The 15,703-nt window shown below is 28.1% G+C and overlaps 1 protein-coding gene across 8 annotated transcripts; it reads left to right on the top strand.

Annotated features, from left to right (window-relative positions):
- The first annotated feature begins 9,070 nt into the window (after positions 1 to 9,070).
- Positions 9,071 to 14,309, top strand: LOC112771840 (RNA polymerase II C-terminal domain phosphatase-like 4). Of its 8 annotated transcripts, none has more exons than XM_072225739.1 (11): positions 9,071 to 9,398; positions 9,718 to 9,844; positions 9,962 to 10,163; positions 11,426 to 11,568; positions 11,738 to 11,814; positions 11,893 to 12,005; positions 12,354 to 12,534; positions 13,093 to 13,382; positions 13,492 to 13,677; positions 13,775 to 13,810; positions 13,914 to 14,309. In XM_072225739.1, exons 4-11 carry the CDS (start codon positions 11,426 to 11,428, stop codon positions 14,205 to 14,207), a joined length of 1,320 nt encoding a protein of 439 aa, XP_072081840.1. In that variant the 5' UTR covers positions 9,071 to 9,398; positions 9,718 to 9,844; positions 9,962 to 10,163; the 3' UTR covers positions 14,208 to 14,309. The 8 variants fall into 8 exon arrangements, with proteins under 8 accessions (XP_072081840.1, XP_029151022.1, XP_072081837.1 ...); XM_029295189.2 differs by having other exon boundaries at positions 11,735 to 11,814; XM_072225740.1 differs by having other exon boundaries at positions 9,131 to 9,398; positions 9,726 to 9,844.
- The last annotated feature ends 1,394 nt before the right edge of the window (positions 14,310 to 15,703 follow it).

The raw sequence follows: 15,703 nt of genomic DNA, 5'->3' as shown, positions 1-15,703 counted from the left end.
TGAGTGTTAAATCCTATCATTTTTTCATTTTTATCTAAAAAAATGGCTATAGTTACTCTTTACTATTGGAATACATACATTTAAAAATCTGTCAAAAACTTAACAAGTAATTAATAAAATAAGTATTAATATGTAAGCTAGAAGGCAAAAGTTTAGAGCATGTTTAATCAAAGAAATGTTATTTACTTTTACATAATTTCTAGAAAAAAAATAGAATGAAAATGATAAAATTAATTTTTAAGAATAAATTAAAAAAGAGAAAGCAAATAGTGAGTATGTATTAGATATTTATTTGAAAATGAATGTAGAGTGGGTGTGTGTCTTCCCACTTGGTTTATTGGAACTCACGTCCTCGTTCTACGAAATAAATGACTCCCGAAAGCCCAGCATTCCCACACTCTGCAAATCATCTCTTACTATCAAAATCGACGACTCTACGTAAAGTTAATTAACACTAACAACCGACCTTCTCTCTCTACCAACACTTTTGTTTTTTCTTTTAAATGAATAATAATAAACAACTCAAATAATGTGCAAATATATATAGAGATGAATTGAAGTAATGCATTAGGGTTAGTTGTATGTGAAGATTACGAAATAATATTTACCCAATTTGTGGATCCCCGAGTCCTGCATGTGTTGAAGATGCATGGGTACGGACATGCAATTTTATATTACAAAAATCCGACATATTAAATATTAAAAGTACTCTAACTAAGAGTAAAAATTACTCCTCCTTCAAAATATATAACACAAAGCTAAGCTGTGTTCCATATATCAATTTTTTTAAAAAAAATTAAAATTGTTAATAATAAGAATAATAATAAATTAATAACGATGTAATGTTAATAATTCGAATAATGAAGGATTTCGTTTGTTACGCCCAAGTAAAAATCTGTTGACCACCCACTCGGTTTTCGAACCGGTCAAAACCCCACTAAGCAAGAGATTAATTAATTAATTAATTAAATACTTATTATTAGGGTGCGTGGTCAGGTTTTGATGTCCCACAAGCACACGTTAGAAGAAGGTTGTATTCTATTCTGATTTGATTTGGGTTCATTATTTCAAATAATCTAGGACAGATCTTGTGATGATATGATCAATTAACCATATCTATCGTCTAATGTATGAACAGTAATAACATTAGCATATCTACTTCTGATCCTGATCTAATATATCTGAATGAAAAATGATTGTAGAACATGGCATATATATTACTAAATATTTTATTTTTATGGAATGTCTAATAATAGGTTTGCTTGCTATAGCTAGCTAAATTTTTTTATGTGGAATGTTCAAGTTGTAGACGTCTAGTGTGGGACAAGTTTCAACCTAGGCTTGGATCTCGTAACGCACGCAATTGGAGTACCACATACAAATATCTCACAGATATATCTCTCACCAATTTTTTTTATTTTTATTTTATTTTTATAATAAATTTCTAATAATATGAACTTTATATATAATTTTTTGTTTTTTTTTTCTTGTTTTAAGTTATTCTATAGGCTAAGCATAGTAGACATCTATGAAGCATAGGAAACATAGATACTTTGTTGAGTTATATTACTGTATACTGGACGCATTTTAGATACGATATTTATTGACATATTTTGTATAAATATTCGTCTGATACGCGTGTTTGCTGCTGTATTTTAATAAAAAATAAAAAATTCTTCTTCGGACATATTTGGACACACTTAAATACCATTACATGTCTGGTCTTATTCTTAACATATATTATTTAAATAAATTTAAATACAGTACATATTATTATTTATTAAACAAAAAAATATTTTAAATACTTGATATAATTAAAATAAGACATAAAAAATAATTTAAAAAATTAATTTATATTTTAATATAATAAAATATCAAAATATCATTACAATTTATATAAAAATACTTTATATTTTATATGTATGTATGTTCTCATGTCTTATAAAATTTTAAAATTCGCATGTCAGTACGTTCTATGTCGTGTCATGTCTCGTATCCATGTCAATGTTCGTACATCATAGCATAACATCTATCCCTTGAATAAATTGCAAAATGTTGTTCTTATTGTTATATTTATATCTATATAATTAAGTTATTTTTTATAAATTAAAGATTAATTTTATTAAATATTTTGTCCACTCTTTACTTATCTTTTTTCCAATGTGTTACTAATATTTTCGTTTGATAGGAGCCACAGGCCCAATATGTGTGACTAATATCTCACGCTTAGTGCAGTAGTAAAATTAATTTGGATTGAGTTAGTAATTAGTTTACTAATTTTCTACTCAAAGCAAGTTTCAAATTTGAATTTTACTTCGTATATGCAAAATTTATTGACTAATGACAAATAAAACTTTAATTTATAAATTAATTTTTAGTTTATTGGACCAAAAAATATCATAAAAGAATGCTGAGAGTAGTAAAATATTTAATAGAACTACTATCATCATCCTTCAATAAATGAAACTGCCACTTCTACTATTGTTAGTAGATTCTATAGATAAATTATATTCCCTCACTATGAAGAAAGATATGTATGTATAACTGTGATAAAAAAAAAAGTATTGTTAATAATTTAGGGATTCATAAGAGAAATTTCATTACTCATGAGAGAATCTCACATTTATGTCATGCGTGCATGCACCCTATAATTATAAAATGTATGTTTGACTGAGATCAGAAGACTTAGTGTAAAAATTATTAAGCGCCGCTATATATAGATAGACGAACGATTCCATTAGGTGTATATATGTGTGTGTTTGTCAGATTAACATTCAATCTATATAAATTAATAACTTATTATCATCAATAATTATATATCCTGCGTGCAGAGAAGCCATATGAATCCAAAAATTTAAGAGAGAAAAGATTATAACAAATAATTAATAAGATAAGTGAGAGTCTCAGTGACTGACAGAGAAGTCTATGTTAAACAATTGGGAATACCTGCCATTGTTGATGACACACGTTTCCCGCCAAATATATATATATATATATATATATATATATATATATATATATGCACATAAAGAAATGGCTAATTTGACCAGAGTGCAGCACAATAAGGGAGCATTTTACCACATCTCTCGCTTCAAGGTAACCCTTTTTCTATTTCTGCCATGGTAATAACTAAAATTGAAAAGATTGCAAAGTAGTTTTTTCTTAATTAATAGTTAGTTATCTTTTTTAATCTTAATTTTCTTTTTATATTAATGACTCAGATTTTCATGTGATTCTCTGTTATGTTAAGTGATTTTTTTTAGTAAAAAAAAAATGTTTTTTTTTTCTATCTCTTCTTCTTTCTTTTTTTTCTTTTAATTTATTATTTATTCTGTTTTTATCTTTTTTTTTCCTTCTTCTTCTTCTAATTCCTCTTATTCTTCTCCTTTTATCTGTGTAGTCTTTTTTCTTTTTCTTTTTTTTTTCTTTCTTTCCTCTTATTTATATTGCTTTAACATATTTTTTTCTGTTATTTTTGTAGAATTCTTGTAATTTATATATAATTTAATCTCTATGTCATTTATACATATTTTTGTATTATTATTTTTTGAAACTTTGTATATTTTTTTAAAAAAATTGTATGTTCTGTATTGCTTTAATTTGCTAAGAACAGACGAAAAAGGGAAAAAATAACTTTATTTGAAAAAAAAAACTAATTAAAAACTTAATCTGTTTACGTAATATTTTTATATAAAAAATTAATATTATTTATATATTAAAATTAACTATCAAAATCAGATATTATATATTTATATATATATTTTATTTAACTCATTTTTATTATATATTTTATATTTTAATATATATTTAAGATGATTAATTTTAGTGTATATGTATTATCGTTGACTAATTATAAATTTGACAATAAAAATAAATATGATATTCTATTCTAATTACAATTAAAATTAAAATATAACTATATTAGATTACAAATTTAACAACTAATAGAATTAAATGTGTCGCACAATATTTTTTTAATAAAATATAAATAAAATATTTTTCTCTAAAATTAATAAAGTCTCTTCTTTCATCTTCTTTTCTACCTCTCTTTCCATTTCTATTTCTCTCTACCATTTTCATTCTATATATAACTTATAATTGTATTTTATATTATTACTAAATTGACAAACCAAAATGTATCACGAGATATTAATTATTTTATTACCATTAAAATAAATATTTTTCTCCAAAATTAACAAACTTCCTCGTCTTCTTATTCTTTATCTTTCTCTCTCTTTTCTATCTCATTATCTATTTCTCTCTACTTTTTTATTCTACACAAAAAAAATTAATAAAATAATATCATTCAAATAAATTTATAAAATTATAAGGAATGTATTAAATTTGTAGTGAAATATAATTAAAAAATAATTTCATAACATTATTCATTAAACATATATTATTATTATATGCATACTTTTTTTATTTTTTTATTTAGTTTTTAATTTTTATCGCTTATATTTCTAATCTATATTTTTATTTCTCTTCTTTTTAAAATTAATTACATATAATTTAGAGAGAATACTAATATTGTAATTAATAATTAGAATCAAGATTTAATTATTTTAAGAAAAATAATTTTAAATTAATTTTATAAATATCAATATAAATTTATTTATACTAATATTTAATTATATTTTTATATATATAGAGAAAAAATATTATTTTTAAATAACAAACACAAAAAATAATTATTTTTATTTGTGTAATAGATTTAACAATTAATCAAATATAAAAATATATATATTAATTTTTTAAGTTTTAAATAATAAATTTAAGATTAATCATTATTAAAAAATTAAATTTTTTCACATAAAAATAATAATTATAAATTTATTATTTAATTTTTTAAAAATTTTAATTTTTTTAGTCAATAAAAATTTTTATCCTTTAGACTTATATGATCTTTTTATAAAAATAATTTAATTTTATAATTTTTTTATTATAATTTATAATATCAAGATAAAATTATTGTAATTTAAAAGATTTATATTTTTGTAATATTATTATGTGAAAAAATATTGGTTGTGATGAGACTAATTAAATGTTAGTAGTGCTATATTACTTAGTTAAGTAGATATATAATTGATTATGCACGTGCAAAACCCGTGTTTATAATTTTTATAGATGCTTATTGTTGTACTTATTAAGGATTAATATAAGGGAAAAAGATAGATAGGTTCTGACTTTTAAAATTTTTGACAAATATATTTTTGACAAAATTTAAATACAAAAAAGTTCCTGATTTTAATAAACGGAGGACAATTTAGTTTTTTCGTCTATTTGCCTCTCATACACCAAATGAAACTGGCTAACGTGGCTGAAACGGTGTCCAGGTGTCTGTTACGGTGCCACGCTGGAAGGGGAATAAAGTTCGAAGGACAAATAAGTCCTTGACGTCATTTTAAAAAATTCTCAAGGACCTATTTGTCCTTCGAACTTGTAAAATGACGTCAAGGACTTATTTGTCATTCGAACTTTATTCCCCTTTCAGCGTGACACCGTAACGAACATCTGGACACCGTTTCAGCCACGTCAGCCAGTTCCGTTTGGTGTATGAGAGACAAATAGACGGAAAGACTAAATTGTCCTCCGTTTATTAAAGTCAGGGACTTTTTTATATTTAAATTTTGTCAGGAATATATTTGTCAAAAATTTTAAAAGTCAGAACCTATCTGTCTTTTTTTCTTAATATAATATAATTCTTTTTTGAAAAAAGTTTAGCATATGCTATACACACAGTGATTAATAACGATTTGAGGTGATTATTATGATGTTTAAAAAATAATTTAACTAGTAAAAAATTTAAAAATTAATATTTAATTTAAAATATAAAATAAATCATTTTTAAATATTTAAAATTAAAAAATAAATAAACAAAAATTAAATACTAAATAATAGACACTATAAAATTAACCATGAATAATCAAAGGACTAATTGTAGTTGTAGACTGGTAGCTAGGTAATAATAATAAATTTGTCTTACAAGAGGTCTTAAACGTAAGTTGATCCATCTTAATTTTGAGTTGAAAATTTAGACATTGATATTTATTTTAACTATTCATCTGATCTTTTTCTTTATATGTGATCATTCTATAGATTCTAAAATACCTATGTTTTCCTTTTAAACTTTAAATTTTAGGGTACAAAAAAGAGAATATTTAGAACTCTTCAAAATTATTCGAAATTTCTGTTTGTGTTGAACTTGCACAGTTATTGTATTTGCAAATTACATAACAATTGGAGCAAGTCCTTCTGTCCCATACTTCATGAAATATCTTAGGTAGCGTTTGTTTTGAGGTATTGAGACAGAGATTGAGAGACTGAGACTCAATATCATATTTGTTGGTTCAGAGATTAATACTAAAATTTTTGTCTTTGTTCTTAAAATTTCAATATTTCACTACCTCCAAAAAATAAAGACACAGTGGACTAAAATTTTTAGAAATAAAAACTGAAACTTTAATAACATTTTATACCTAAAATATCCTCATTTCAATTAATTAATTCTAATTTTATTCTTTGTACAAATTAAATTAGAGTTTCATTATTGTTTCAATTTCTGTCTCCTACTTTGCACCAAATAGAATATTAAAATTTATTTCAATTTCTGTCTCTTAATCTCTGTCTCTCAGTCTCAATCTTTCGGTTTTTGTCTTTCCACCAAACGCTAGAATATGTCTCAAAATACATGTGTTATACTTATTCAGGTTAAATATTTTAGATGTTTATGTAGCTATGGTTTATTTTATTTCACTTCATCCTATCATAAAAGATTAAATGTTATGACTTATGAATAAATATTTGAATCAACATGTATGTGACTTGTCGCAGACGACCATGGCAACAGCAATTGAAGATGTTCGTAGAGAGGTGAAGCTATTAAAAGCTCTATCTGGCCATAAACATCTAGTCAAATTTTATGATTCTTACAAGGATGCCAACAATGTGTACATAGTTATCGAGTATATATGTATTATTATATCTTGTACAATCATCCTTCTTATGTTTTTTTTTTTTTTTTGTACTTTATTCTTGATTAATGGCTAAATTGAACTATAGAAAGAAAATTGGTGTTTTTTTTATTATTTGACTGTTAATATTTGCAATTAATTTCTGATTTTTCTGCTGATAACATTAATTAAAATTCTAAATTTTAAAAATGTCACTATTAAAACAGTTGTAATTGTTCTCTGATCTGGGAAATTTTAGACCTCAATATAATTTGTCATGTTGTAAGAGAAGAGACAGCTACTTGTTTAATAGTAATGTGAGAATTCATACATAATAAGTTTAGGTTTATTGTATCAAATAGTATGTATTTTGTAGTCTAATTACTATTGAGTTCCTTAATTTTTATTATTATTGAGTTCCTTAATTTTTATTATTTTATGTAAAATTTTAAAATATAAATAACAAATAAGTTTATAATAATTTAATTATTTTTACTATTTTATACAAAGAGAATATTGTTTATTAAGATCTAAAAATAATATTAAAATTAGTATTATAAAAAAAATTTAAATTTAATATTATGAAAAAAAAATTATATAAGAATTAATTTGATTAATTTTTTAAAATTTTAGGAATGAAAATGACTTACATTTGAATTTTTAAGAACTATAATTGAGTATAAATAACTTTTTTACATGTCAAGTGACACATGATGTGCTAGGTGTCACTGACTTGACACATCAACCAATCATCTTGTGACGCGTAGCATTAACCTAACATGTCATCATGTCACGTGGCACTTAATGTAACACGTCATCATCTAACTAACGAAATGATCAATTTGACTTACGTTTTTATCTTTCAAAAACTAATATGACTAAAAAAATTATTTGATGACTAATTTGAAAAATAGGTGATCTTTTAGGGACGAATTTAACTATTAACTCATTTTTGTATTTTGTTTGGTGATAAACTTAAACAAATTATAAAATTTTAATTTGCTCTTTTTTTTCATACAAAAAATTTGAGAAGAAAAATATAGCGATAAAAATATAATTATGAAAAATTGATGAGAATAATGAAAGAAAAAATAAAAAATAAGTTGTCTCTTATTAGTGTTTCTGTGTCTTTCCTGACAAGAAATACATAAATATTGTAGTTGTTAGAATCGGACCGATCCGTCGGTTGGATCGAAAAACTGGTAAATTGACCATGAGATAAGTCTGAATATATCAAGGGAGCGAATAAGAAAAAAACCTGACAAAAATCGACAGGCTTTTTCGGGTTTCGGCGGGACGGGACAACATTTTTTGTAATTAAAGATGATAATTGAAGATATTTTAAGTTATAATTTAGATTATATTCTATGTTTAATTGATTAGAGACTTAAAGATGTTTAATTATATGTTTTGGATAATGTTTTACTTTTTATAATGTTAGTTTTATTATTTTGTTTCAAAAAATTAGGTTGATGATTATATTTAGGTTTAATTACTCTATTGGTCCCTATAGTTTCGCAAAATTTTCAATTAGGTCCTTATACTTTTTTTCTTTTTAATTGGGTCCCTGTACCAATTTTTTTTCAATTGAGTCCTTGCATTTTTTTTCTTTTATTTGAATTCCTGTATCAATTTTTTTTTAGTTAAGTCCCTATATAATTAAGTCAATTATTATAAAGAGGGACCTAATTGAAAATAAGGAATGCTAGGGGCCAACAATTTTTGTGCTTTGTAGCCATCAAATAGCCATCAAGATGGTTTTAATGGTATGAGATTGGTGTAAGATTTCATCCAATGGCTCACTTTTTTTTGCTGGTTACATGCTGGCCAGAATTTAACAAAGTTGCTGGCCCCTAGACTTTCCCTTCATTTGGTGCAGGGACCCAATTAAAAGGAAAAAAAATATAAGGACCTAATTGAAAATTTTGCGAAACTATAGAGACCAACAAAGTAATTAAACCTTATATTTATTATATATTTAAAATTATAAAGACTTTAATAATTGTGAATTTAAAAATTATAATTTTTTTATATTTTAAAAAATTATAAATTTATTAAAATAATTAAAAAATTATATATTATTTAATATTTAATAATTTATTAATAAAAAATAAAAAATGGACAAACTTAATCCATCAATCTGCTATGAAAAAAAAAAAAAAAAAAATTCAAAATCGCCTCATTAAGCGAGGCGGGACGGATTAAAATTCTCCTCCGACTCGTCGTCCCTAGCGTGCTCATCGCCAGCGGTCTTGCTCCCTCTGCCTCCTATTCTGCTCGTCCGCCATCACTGCACCCAACGCCTGCTGTGCTCCAGTGCTCGCGTCTTGCCTCTCTTCCTGCAGCTGTACTTCCTGCCGCTGAGGCTGAAGCTAGGGTTCTCCCCCTCGAATCGGTGGAGAAAGACCTATTATGGTTGCCGATTAAATCCCTAATTCGGTTCAGGTGTGTCTCTAAACAATGATGCTACTGATGCCACACCCATCAATAGTTGATTCATTGATGTTATTTCTGTTAATTTTATTGTTGTTTGATTTATGAATCTGATTAGAATATGGCAGAGGTTCAACTTGGAATGCTGAAATGGTCAAAAAGTCGTCGTTGTTAATTTTATTGTTGAATTGGTTTATGAATGGGTTTGCTGATTATGAATGATTTTGCTGAGTGTTGAATTAGTTTATGAATTGGTTTTGCTGATTATGAATACGAGGTGGTTTTGTTGATTGTTGATTGTTGCTGCTGTAATGATGTCGAAATTTTTTAGATGCTCAGACTTTGAAATTGATTGCGTGGAACCTAGCCAACTCCTCACCCTTTTGCATCACTCCGAGCCCACTTCCCATGGCGAGCTGATAAATTTTACTCATTCCCCTAGTAGTGATTTCCATGAGGTAAATTTTCGGATTTTTTCTTTTATTAAATTTCTCCTGCCTTCTTTACTTAATTAATTTAGATGCTTAGACTTTGAAAATAATGTTCTGAAAACTGGTTCTGAAAATAATGCTTAGACTTTGCAAGCTTCCTCCCCTTCCATCGCGCAGCCACCACCGTGGGAACGTCGAAGCCTCCGTCGTGCAGCCACGCCGCCGCCGTCCCTAGCTCTGTTGGTCACTCGGTTCGAAGGTGCTCCACCACTGCTCCTTGTCTTGGTCACTCGGTGTCTCTGTCTCCCTCTTGCATGCTCTGTTGAAGGCGTCTTCGAGCTTCCAGGTAATTTTTGAACTGTGAACTGAAGGCGTCTTGGTCACTCTGCTTCTTGTCTCTGTCCCTTGTTACAATGATTGTTTGATTGAATAACTGTTGCGTGTCTCTGTCTCCCTAATGAGTATGATTGAATAATTGTTTGAATCTATGAAGCCAGTCTGAATTCTGATATACTGATAATTAGTGATACTGAACTGTGAAGAGTGAAGTCTGTGAAGCTCTGTGAACTGAACTGTGAACTTTGTTTAATAATTGTTTACTGAGCTGATTTTTCTTTTACAGAACTGAATTTTGTTGTTTGTTGTGAACTTGAGATTATTGGGTTGGAGTGGGTTGTGATATTGTAAATTGTAATTGGAAAAAATCATTTTGGATTGCTGGTAATGTTTAGGTATGGATGAGAGTATCAACCAAGAACCTAGGAATAATAATGCTGAGAATAACTCGGCTTCGAATGAACCTTCTCTTCCTCCCGGATCTAACGAAAGTCAATCACATACTTCTAATGTTCAAGGAAAAACTGATCTTGCTTGGAGATATGTTGCTTTACAAAATATAAATGAAAAACCGCATTACCAATGCTTATTTTGTCTGAGTACTTTTGGGGATGGGGGAATTTGTCTGAGTACTTTTGGGGGTGGGGGAATTAATAGAATGAAAAAGCATTTGGCGAAGATAGGTGGAGATATTAAGAAATGTTCTAATGATTATTTTATTATAAAACGGTTTTTCGGTTCAACTACGGTCGAACCGGTTGAACCTATGAACCAGTGAACCAGTAACTAGAGCAGTTCGATGACCAGTTCGGTTTTCAGAACCTTAAATTACTCATTGGATATAGTTTATGGATTGTTATTCATTCATATTTCATGTACTTCATGCTATCGTATCACTGTTATTTTGTATTTTTGGGCATAATTATCTTCAGATTGGCATTATAGAAATGTGGTTGCTTGGTGGGTTGGTTTGCATTTTATTTTAAACTTTTATTCGAGACTGTTGTTTTTTTTACCCCACTTCACTTGGGTGAATGATTTGCAATACATGTCATGAAATTCCTTGTCCTAATAGGCAGAGATACGTGAGTGGTTGAACTGTTATATCTTATGGTAGGTCTTTGTTGCCTTTGAAGATTATCTGTGTTTACACTTGGCTTTCTATGAATCTAGCTGCTGTGTGATGTCCTGTTATATTTTGCCATTTGGTTCTGTTTCGTGGAATCTCTTTGTTTATGGGTTTTACTTTGTAATTTGGTTTATTGGATGCAGATGAGTGGTGCACCAGACTCTCCGATACATTCATCCAGTAGTGATGACTTCATTGCCTATCTTGATGAAGCATTAGCTGCAAGTTTGCCAGATGCGTCATCCGATAAAGAAGTTGAAAATCAAGATGAGCTGGAAAGTGTCAGGTAATCATTATTATAGCTGTTACAATTTATATGTTAATTTCACAAATTAATTGCTGTGGATTAGGTATATGTTCCGTAAGACATATTCATATATCAGGTCATGATTCATTAGAGGGCTAAATACTCTGATGTTCAAGTAAATATCTTTAATCAATGAATTTTAAAGCAGAATAAAAAGGCGCAAGTTTGAAAGTGACGAGGAAACTGAGGAGTCTACTTCAGAAGGAAGTGTGAAACAGAATTTAGGTAATTTTAAATGTTTAGTCACTATCTTTTCTTGGAAGTGCTGTAGCTTTTGCTTTTTTTTTTTTTTTGTTATTGCAGAAGAATCTGTAGAAGATGTGTGTACACATCCTGGTTCATTTGGAGACATGTGTATACGTTGTGGGAAAAAGTTGGATGGTGAATCTGGTGTGACATTTGGCTACATACACAAGGTATGCACATCTCAGAAGGAATGATGCACAATAGTTTGTAGATTTACAAATTTGGCTAGTGTATTTGAAATAATTGTCCCTAATATAAATAAAACATAATATGCTAGTGTATTCAATAAGTTTACAAACAATGAATCAGGTCCAAGTTAGATTGTTGAGGCTCCATGTTAATTCCTTCTTTATGATTTATAGGTATTTACATTTATTAAGTTAGTGGATTTTGAACTGCACATACATTTCGTAGTCTTAGGATATCTGAAATCCTATATTCCTTTTCATGGTTTTTATCAGCCATGTGGTTGAGTTGGTTCACAAAAACTTAGTGATGGAAATTTTCTGTATTTGCAGGGACTGAGACTTCATGATCAGGAGATATCTAGACTGCGCAGTACAGATGCGAATAATCTGCGTAGTCGTAGAAAGCTCTATTTGATCCTCGATTTAGATCACACTCTGTTAAATTCCACTCATCTTGCTCATTTAAACTCTGAAGAGTTGCATTTAATTCCCCAGGCAGATTCTGTTGGAGGTATCTGTCATTCGATGTGCTTTGCTGTTGATATGTATTTTTTATATCAAAGACCCTGATGTTCAATGTGAATGCTAGATGCATGCTATAGTTCTGCTGTGTTCTGATCAGAATATCTGTTTGTCAAATATTGTTATGCTGGCATGATATACTTTTTGGATTTTGTTTGGTAATTTCTGGACATATGAATGATTTCTTCATGTTTAGTGTGTCACTATGTTGATAAACACAAAGATGTCTTGTTATTTTGCAATTGCAAGGACTATGGTGCATATATAATCATCTTTGGAATAGCGTGTCACTATAAAACTAAAGTCATGTCCTAAAACTGGCATTTCTTAAATTGTTGAATAGTTTGGCATGTTGCTAACTTGATTTCTTGTATTTTGTTAAATTTGGGTCATCTAGACTCACATGCAGTCTTCATTTTATGATGTGTGTATTTTCTAACAACTATTAGTTGATTACTTTATTTGACGCTATGTGCTTGGCCTCGTGGGTTTTCATGGCTCTTCATTTATGTTGCATTTCTGAACTTATATGTAATAACTCAACTAGGTGTTTCCAAGAGTAGCCTTTTCAAATTGGACAAAATGCATATGATGACCAAGTTGAGGCCTTTTGTCCGCACATTTCTAAGAGAAGCAAGTGAAATGTTTGAGATGTACATATACACCATGGGTGATCGACCCTATGCATTAGAGATGGCTAAGCTGCTTGATCCTCAAGGAGAATACTTCAATGCAAAGGTGATTTCTCGAGATGATGGCACTCAAAAGCATCAGAAGGGTCTTGATATTGTGTTGGGGCAAGAAAGTGCTGTTGTGATTCTTGATGATACAGAACACGTAAGTGCATCGACACTTGTCAAGTAATGCTGAATTACTTAATTCAAGTGCTTCTTTGACATATGTGTGCTAAGATCTTTCCATTTTAATGTCGGTGCTAATGATGTAGGCATGGGTGAAGCATAAAGATAATCTGATTCTGATGGAAAGATACCACTTTTTTGGTTCAAGTTGCCGGCAGTTTGGTTTCAATTGCAAATCTTTAGCTGAATTGAAGAGTGACGAAGATGAAGCTGAAGGAGCACTTGCTAAAATCCTTCAAGTTCTTAAACAAATTCATTACAAATTCTTTTATGTATGTCATTTTTCACTTTGTCAATCTGAAAAAAAAAAAAAATAGTTTGATATCTCTAATATAAAGCTAAAATTGTGTGGTGGTGAATCTTTTGCAGGAACTTGAAGATATTGCTGAACGAGATGTAAGGCAGGTAGTTATGATGGTCATATATCCTTTTTCATTGCAAATTTGTAATTCTAATGTAAAACTTTAGTCAATTAGTTTAGTTTTTACAATCAATTCATTTTCCCCAGGTTTTGAAATCCCTTCGAAGGGAAGTCTTGAGCGGATGCGTGATTGTTTTCAGCCGTATCTTCCATGGAGCATTACCATCACTCCGGAAGATGGCTGAGCAGTTGGGAGCCATTTGTTTAACGGAACTTGACCCCTCCGTGACACACGTGGTTGCTACTGATGCCGGAACTGAGAAGGCCCGGTGGGCAGTGAAAGAGAAGAGGTTTTTGGTTCATCCGCGATGGATAGAGGCTGCAAATTATTTTTGGGAAAAGCAACCTGAGGAGAACTTCGTCCTCAAGAAAAAGCAGTAACTTATCTTGTAGCATCACACACTTTGCTGTGTTCATAGTCTGTTTAGATGTTATATTCTTCGACTCATATATATATATATATATACAAGTCCATTGTGTGCATATTACATATTTTATAGTTCTTACTTTTGATGCGATTTACATTTTAATTGTTTAATTCTTTACTATATCTTTAAATTGTAGTGTATTGTCTGTGAATACTGAATACTAAATTTTAGGCGTTAGAAATTTTATTAAAAAGATTTAAAATTTTTATTATTAGTAACTTTAATATATATTCTCAGAATACAAATCAGTTAAATCCATTAACTATTAATTGGAAGTTTCTTTTAAGTCTATATTATACTAATGATAATGATGTAAGTAGACCTAAATATAGAGGTGTTTTAAGTAATTTTACTTTAGATAGATATACCAGGAGAATCTATCTTTTATTCTTTTCATTTAAGAATATCATAATCTTGTTATTTGTCTCACTTCCACCAAATTTTTATACTTATTATTTTAAATTTTATAATTATGTTCTAATACTAAATAAAATTTTTAAAATGATTCTTATTGATAGTTAGTTTTCAGAAAAAAAAATAATAAACCTAAAATGTTCTCTTTTAAAATATTTCAAAATTCATTCTATATAAAATATAAAAATAAATATTCTAAAAATATTTTGTATTTTTTTGAACAAAAGTAATTATTAAGGATCTAATTTAAATTTTTTATTTACTATAAAGAATCTAATATTGCACAAATCTATATATTCTTAATAAATAAAACTAAAAAAGATAAGTTTATCCACATTACTTTTAAGATATTTTTCTCTTCCTATTAATGTCATGTCAGCAGCAATATTGCTTATTTCACAAAACTTTAGAATCGGCCACTCAATTTTTGTCAAATCAACTATTATTTCCAAATCAGCAATATATATATATACAAAAAAATCTACAAGTAATAGAAATATATACAAATTAGAGTGAAAAATTACCAATGACAATGATTAGAAATTAATAGTACTTAACCAAATTTGTAACCTACAAAGATATTGAATCCTATCCTTATATTAATGATGCTCAATGGAACATCATTCTTTGGACAATATCACCAAACAAACAGACAATAGGTTTATCAAAGTTCGCGAATGAAGATGAGCCTCTTTACTTAGAAATGATTATATTAGATGAAAAGGTACAAAACAAACATATTTATCATATTTTTAAATTGAATTTACAAAAAATACTTTAATTATTTTTTCTTTTTATACTTTTTATATTATTTTATAATACTTTATATATAATTGTATTTTAATATGTTAAAATTATACTTCTTTCAATATGCTATTCATTGTTTCTTTTCTTAAAAAAAATAAATGTAATCATTTTTTTAACTAATTATTAATTATGATTTACTAACACTGCGGGGAACACCTCTTCATGTAATTAGGAAAAGAAATATGATGAACAAATTTAAACATTTGTTACAAGAAGGAAAAGTCAAAA

Source organism: Arachis hypogaea, chromosome 18 (genome assembly GCF_003086295.3).
Source record: "Arachis hypogaea cultivar Tifrunner chromosome 18, arahy.Tifrunner.gnm2.J5K5, whole genome shotgun sequence".
Lineage (NCBI taxonomy): Eukaryota > Viridiplantae > Streptophyta > Magnoliopsida > Fabales > Fabaceae > Arachis > Arachis hypogaea.
This window is presented reverse-complemented; position numbering and strand designations above follow the sequence as displayed.

Bases quoted from the DNA above. Each gene is read 5' to 3' on its own strand.
- LOC112771840 (XM_072225734.1), top strand. From the start codon at position 11,426: ATGAGTGGTGCACCAGACTCTCCGATACATTCATCCAGTAGTGATGAC. The intron at 13,678-13,774 runs GTATGTCATTTT...AATCTTTTGCAG, and splicing joins TTCATTACAAATTCTTTTAT to GAACTTGAAGATATTGCTGA. The intron at 13,811-13,913 runs GTAGTTATGATG...CATTTTCCCCAG, and splicing joins CTGAACGAGATGTAAGGCAG to GTTTTGAAATCCCTTCGAAG.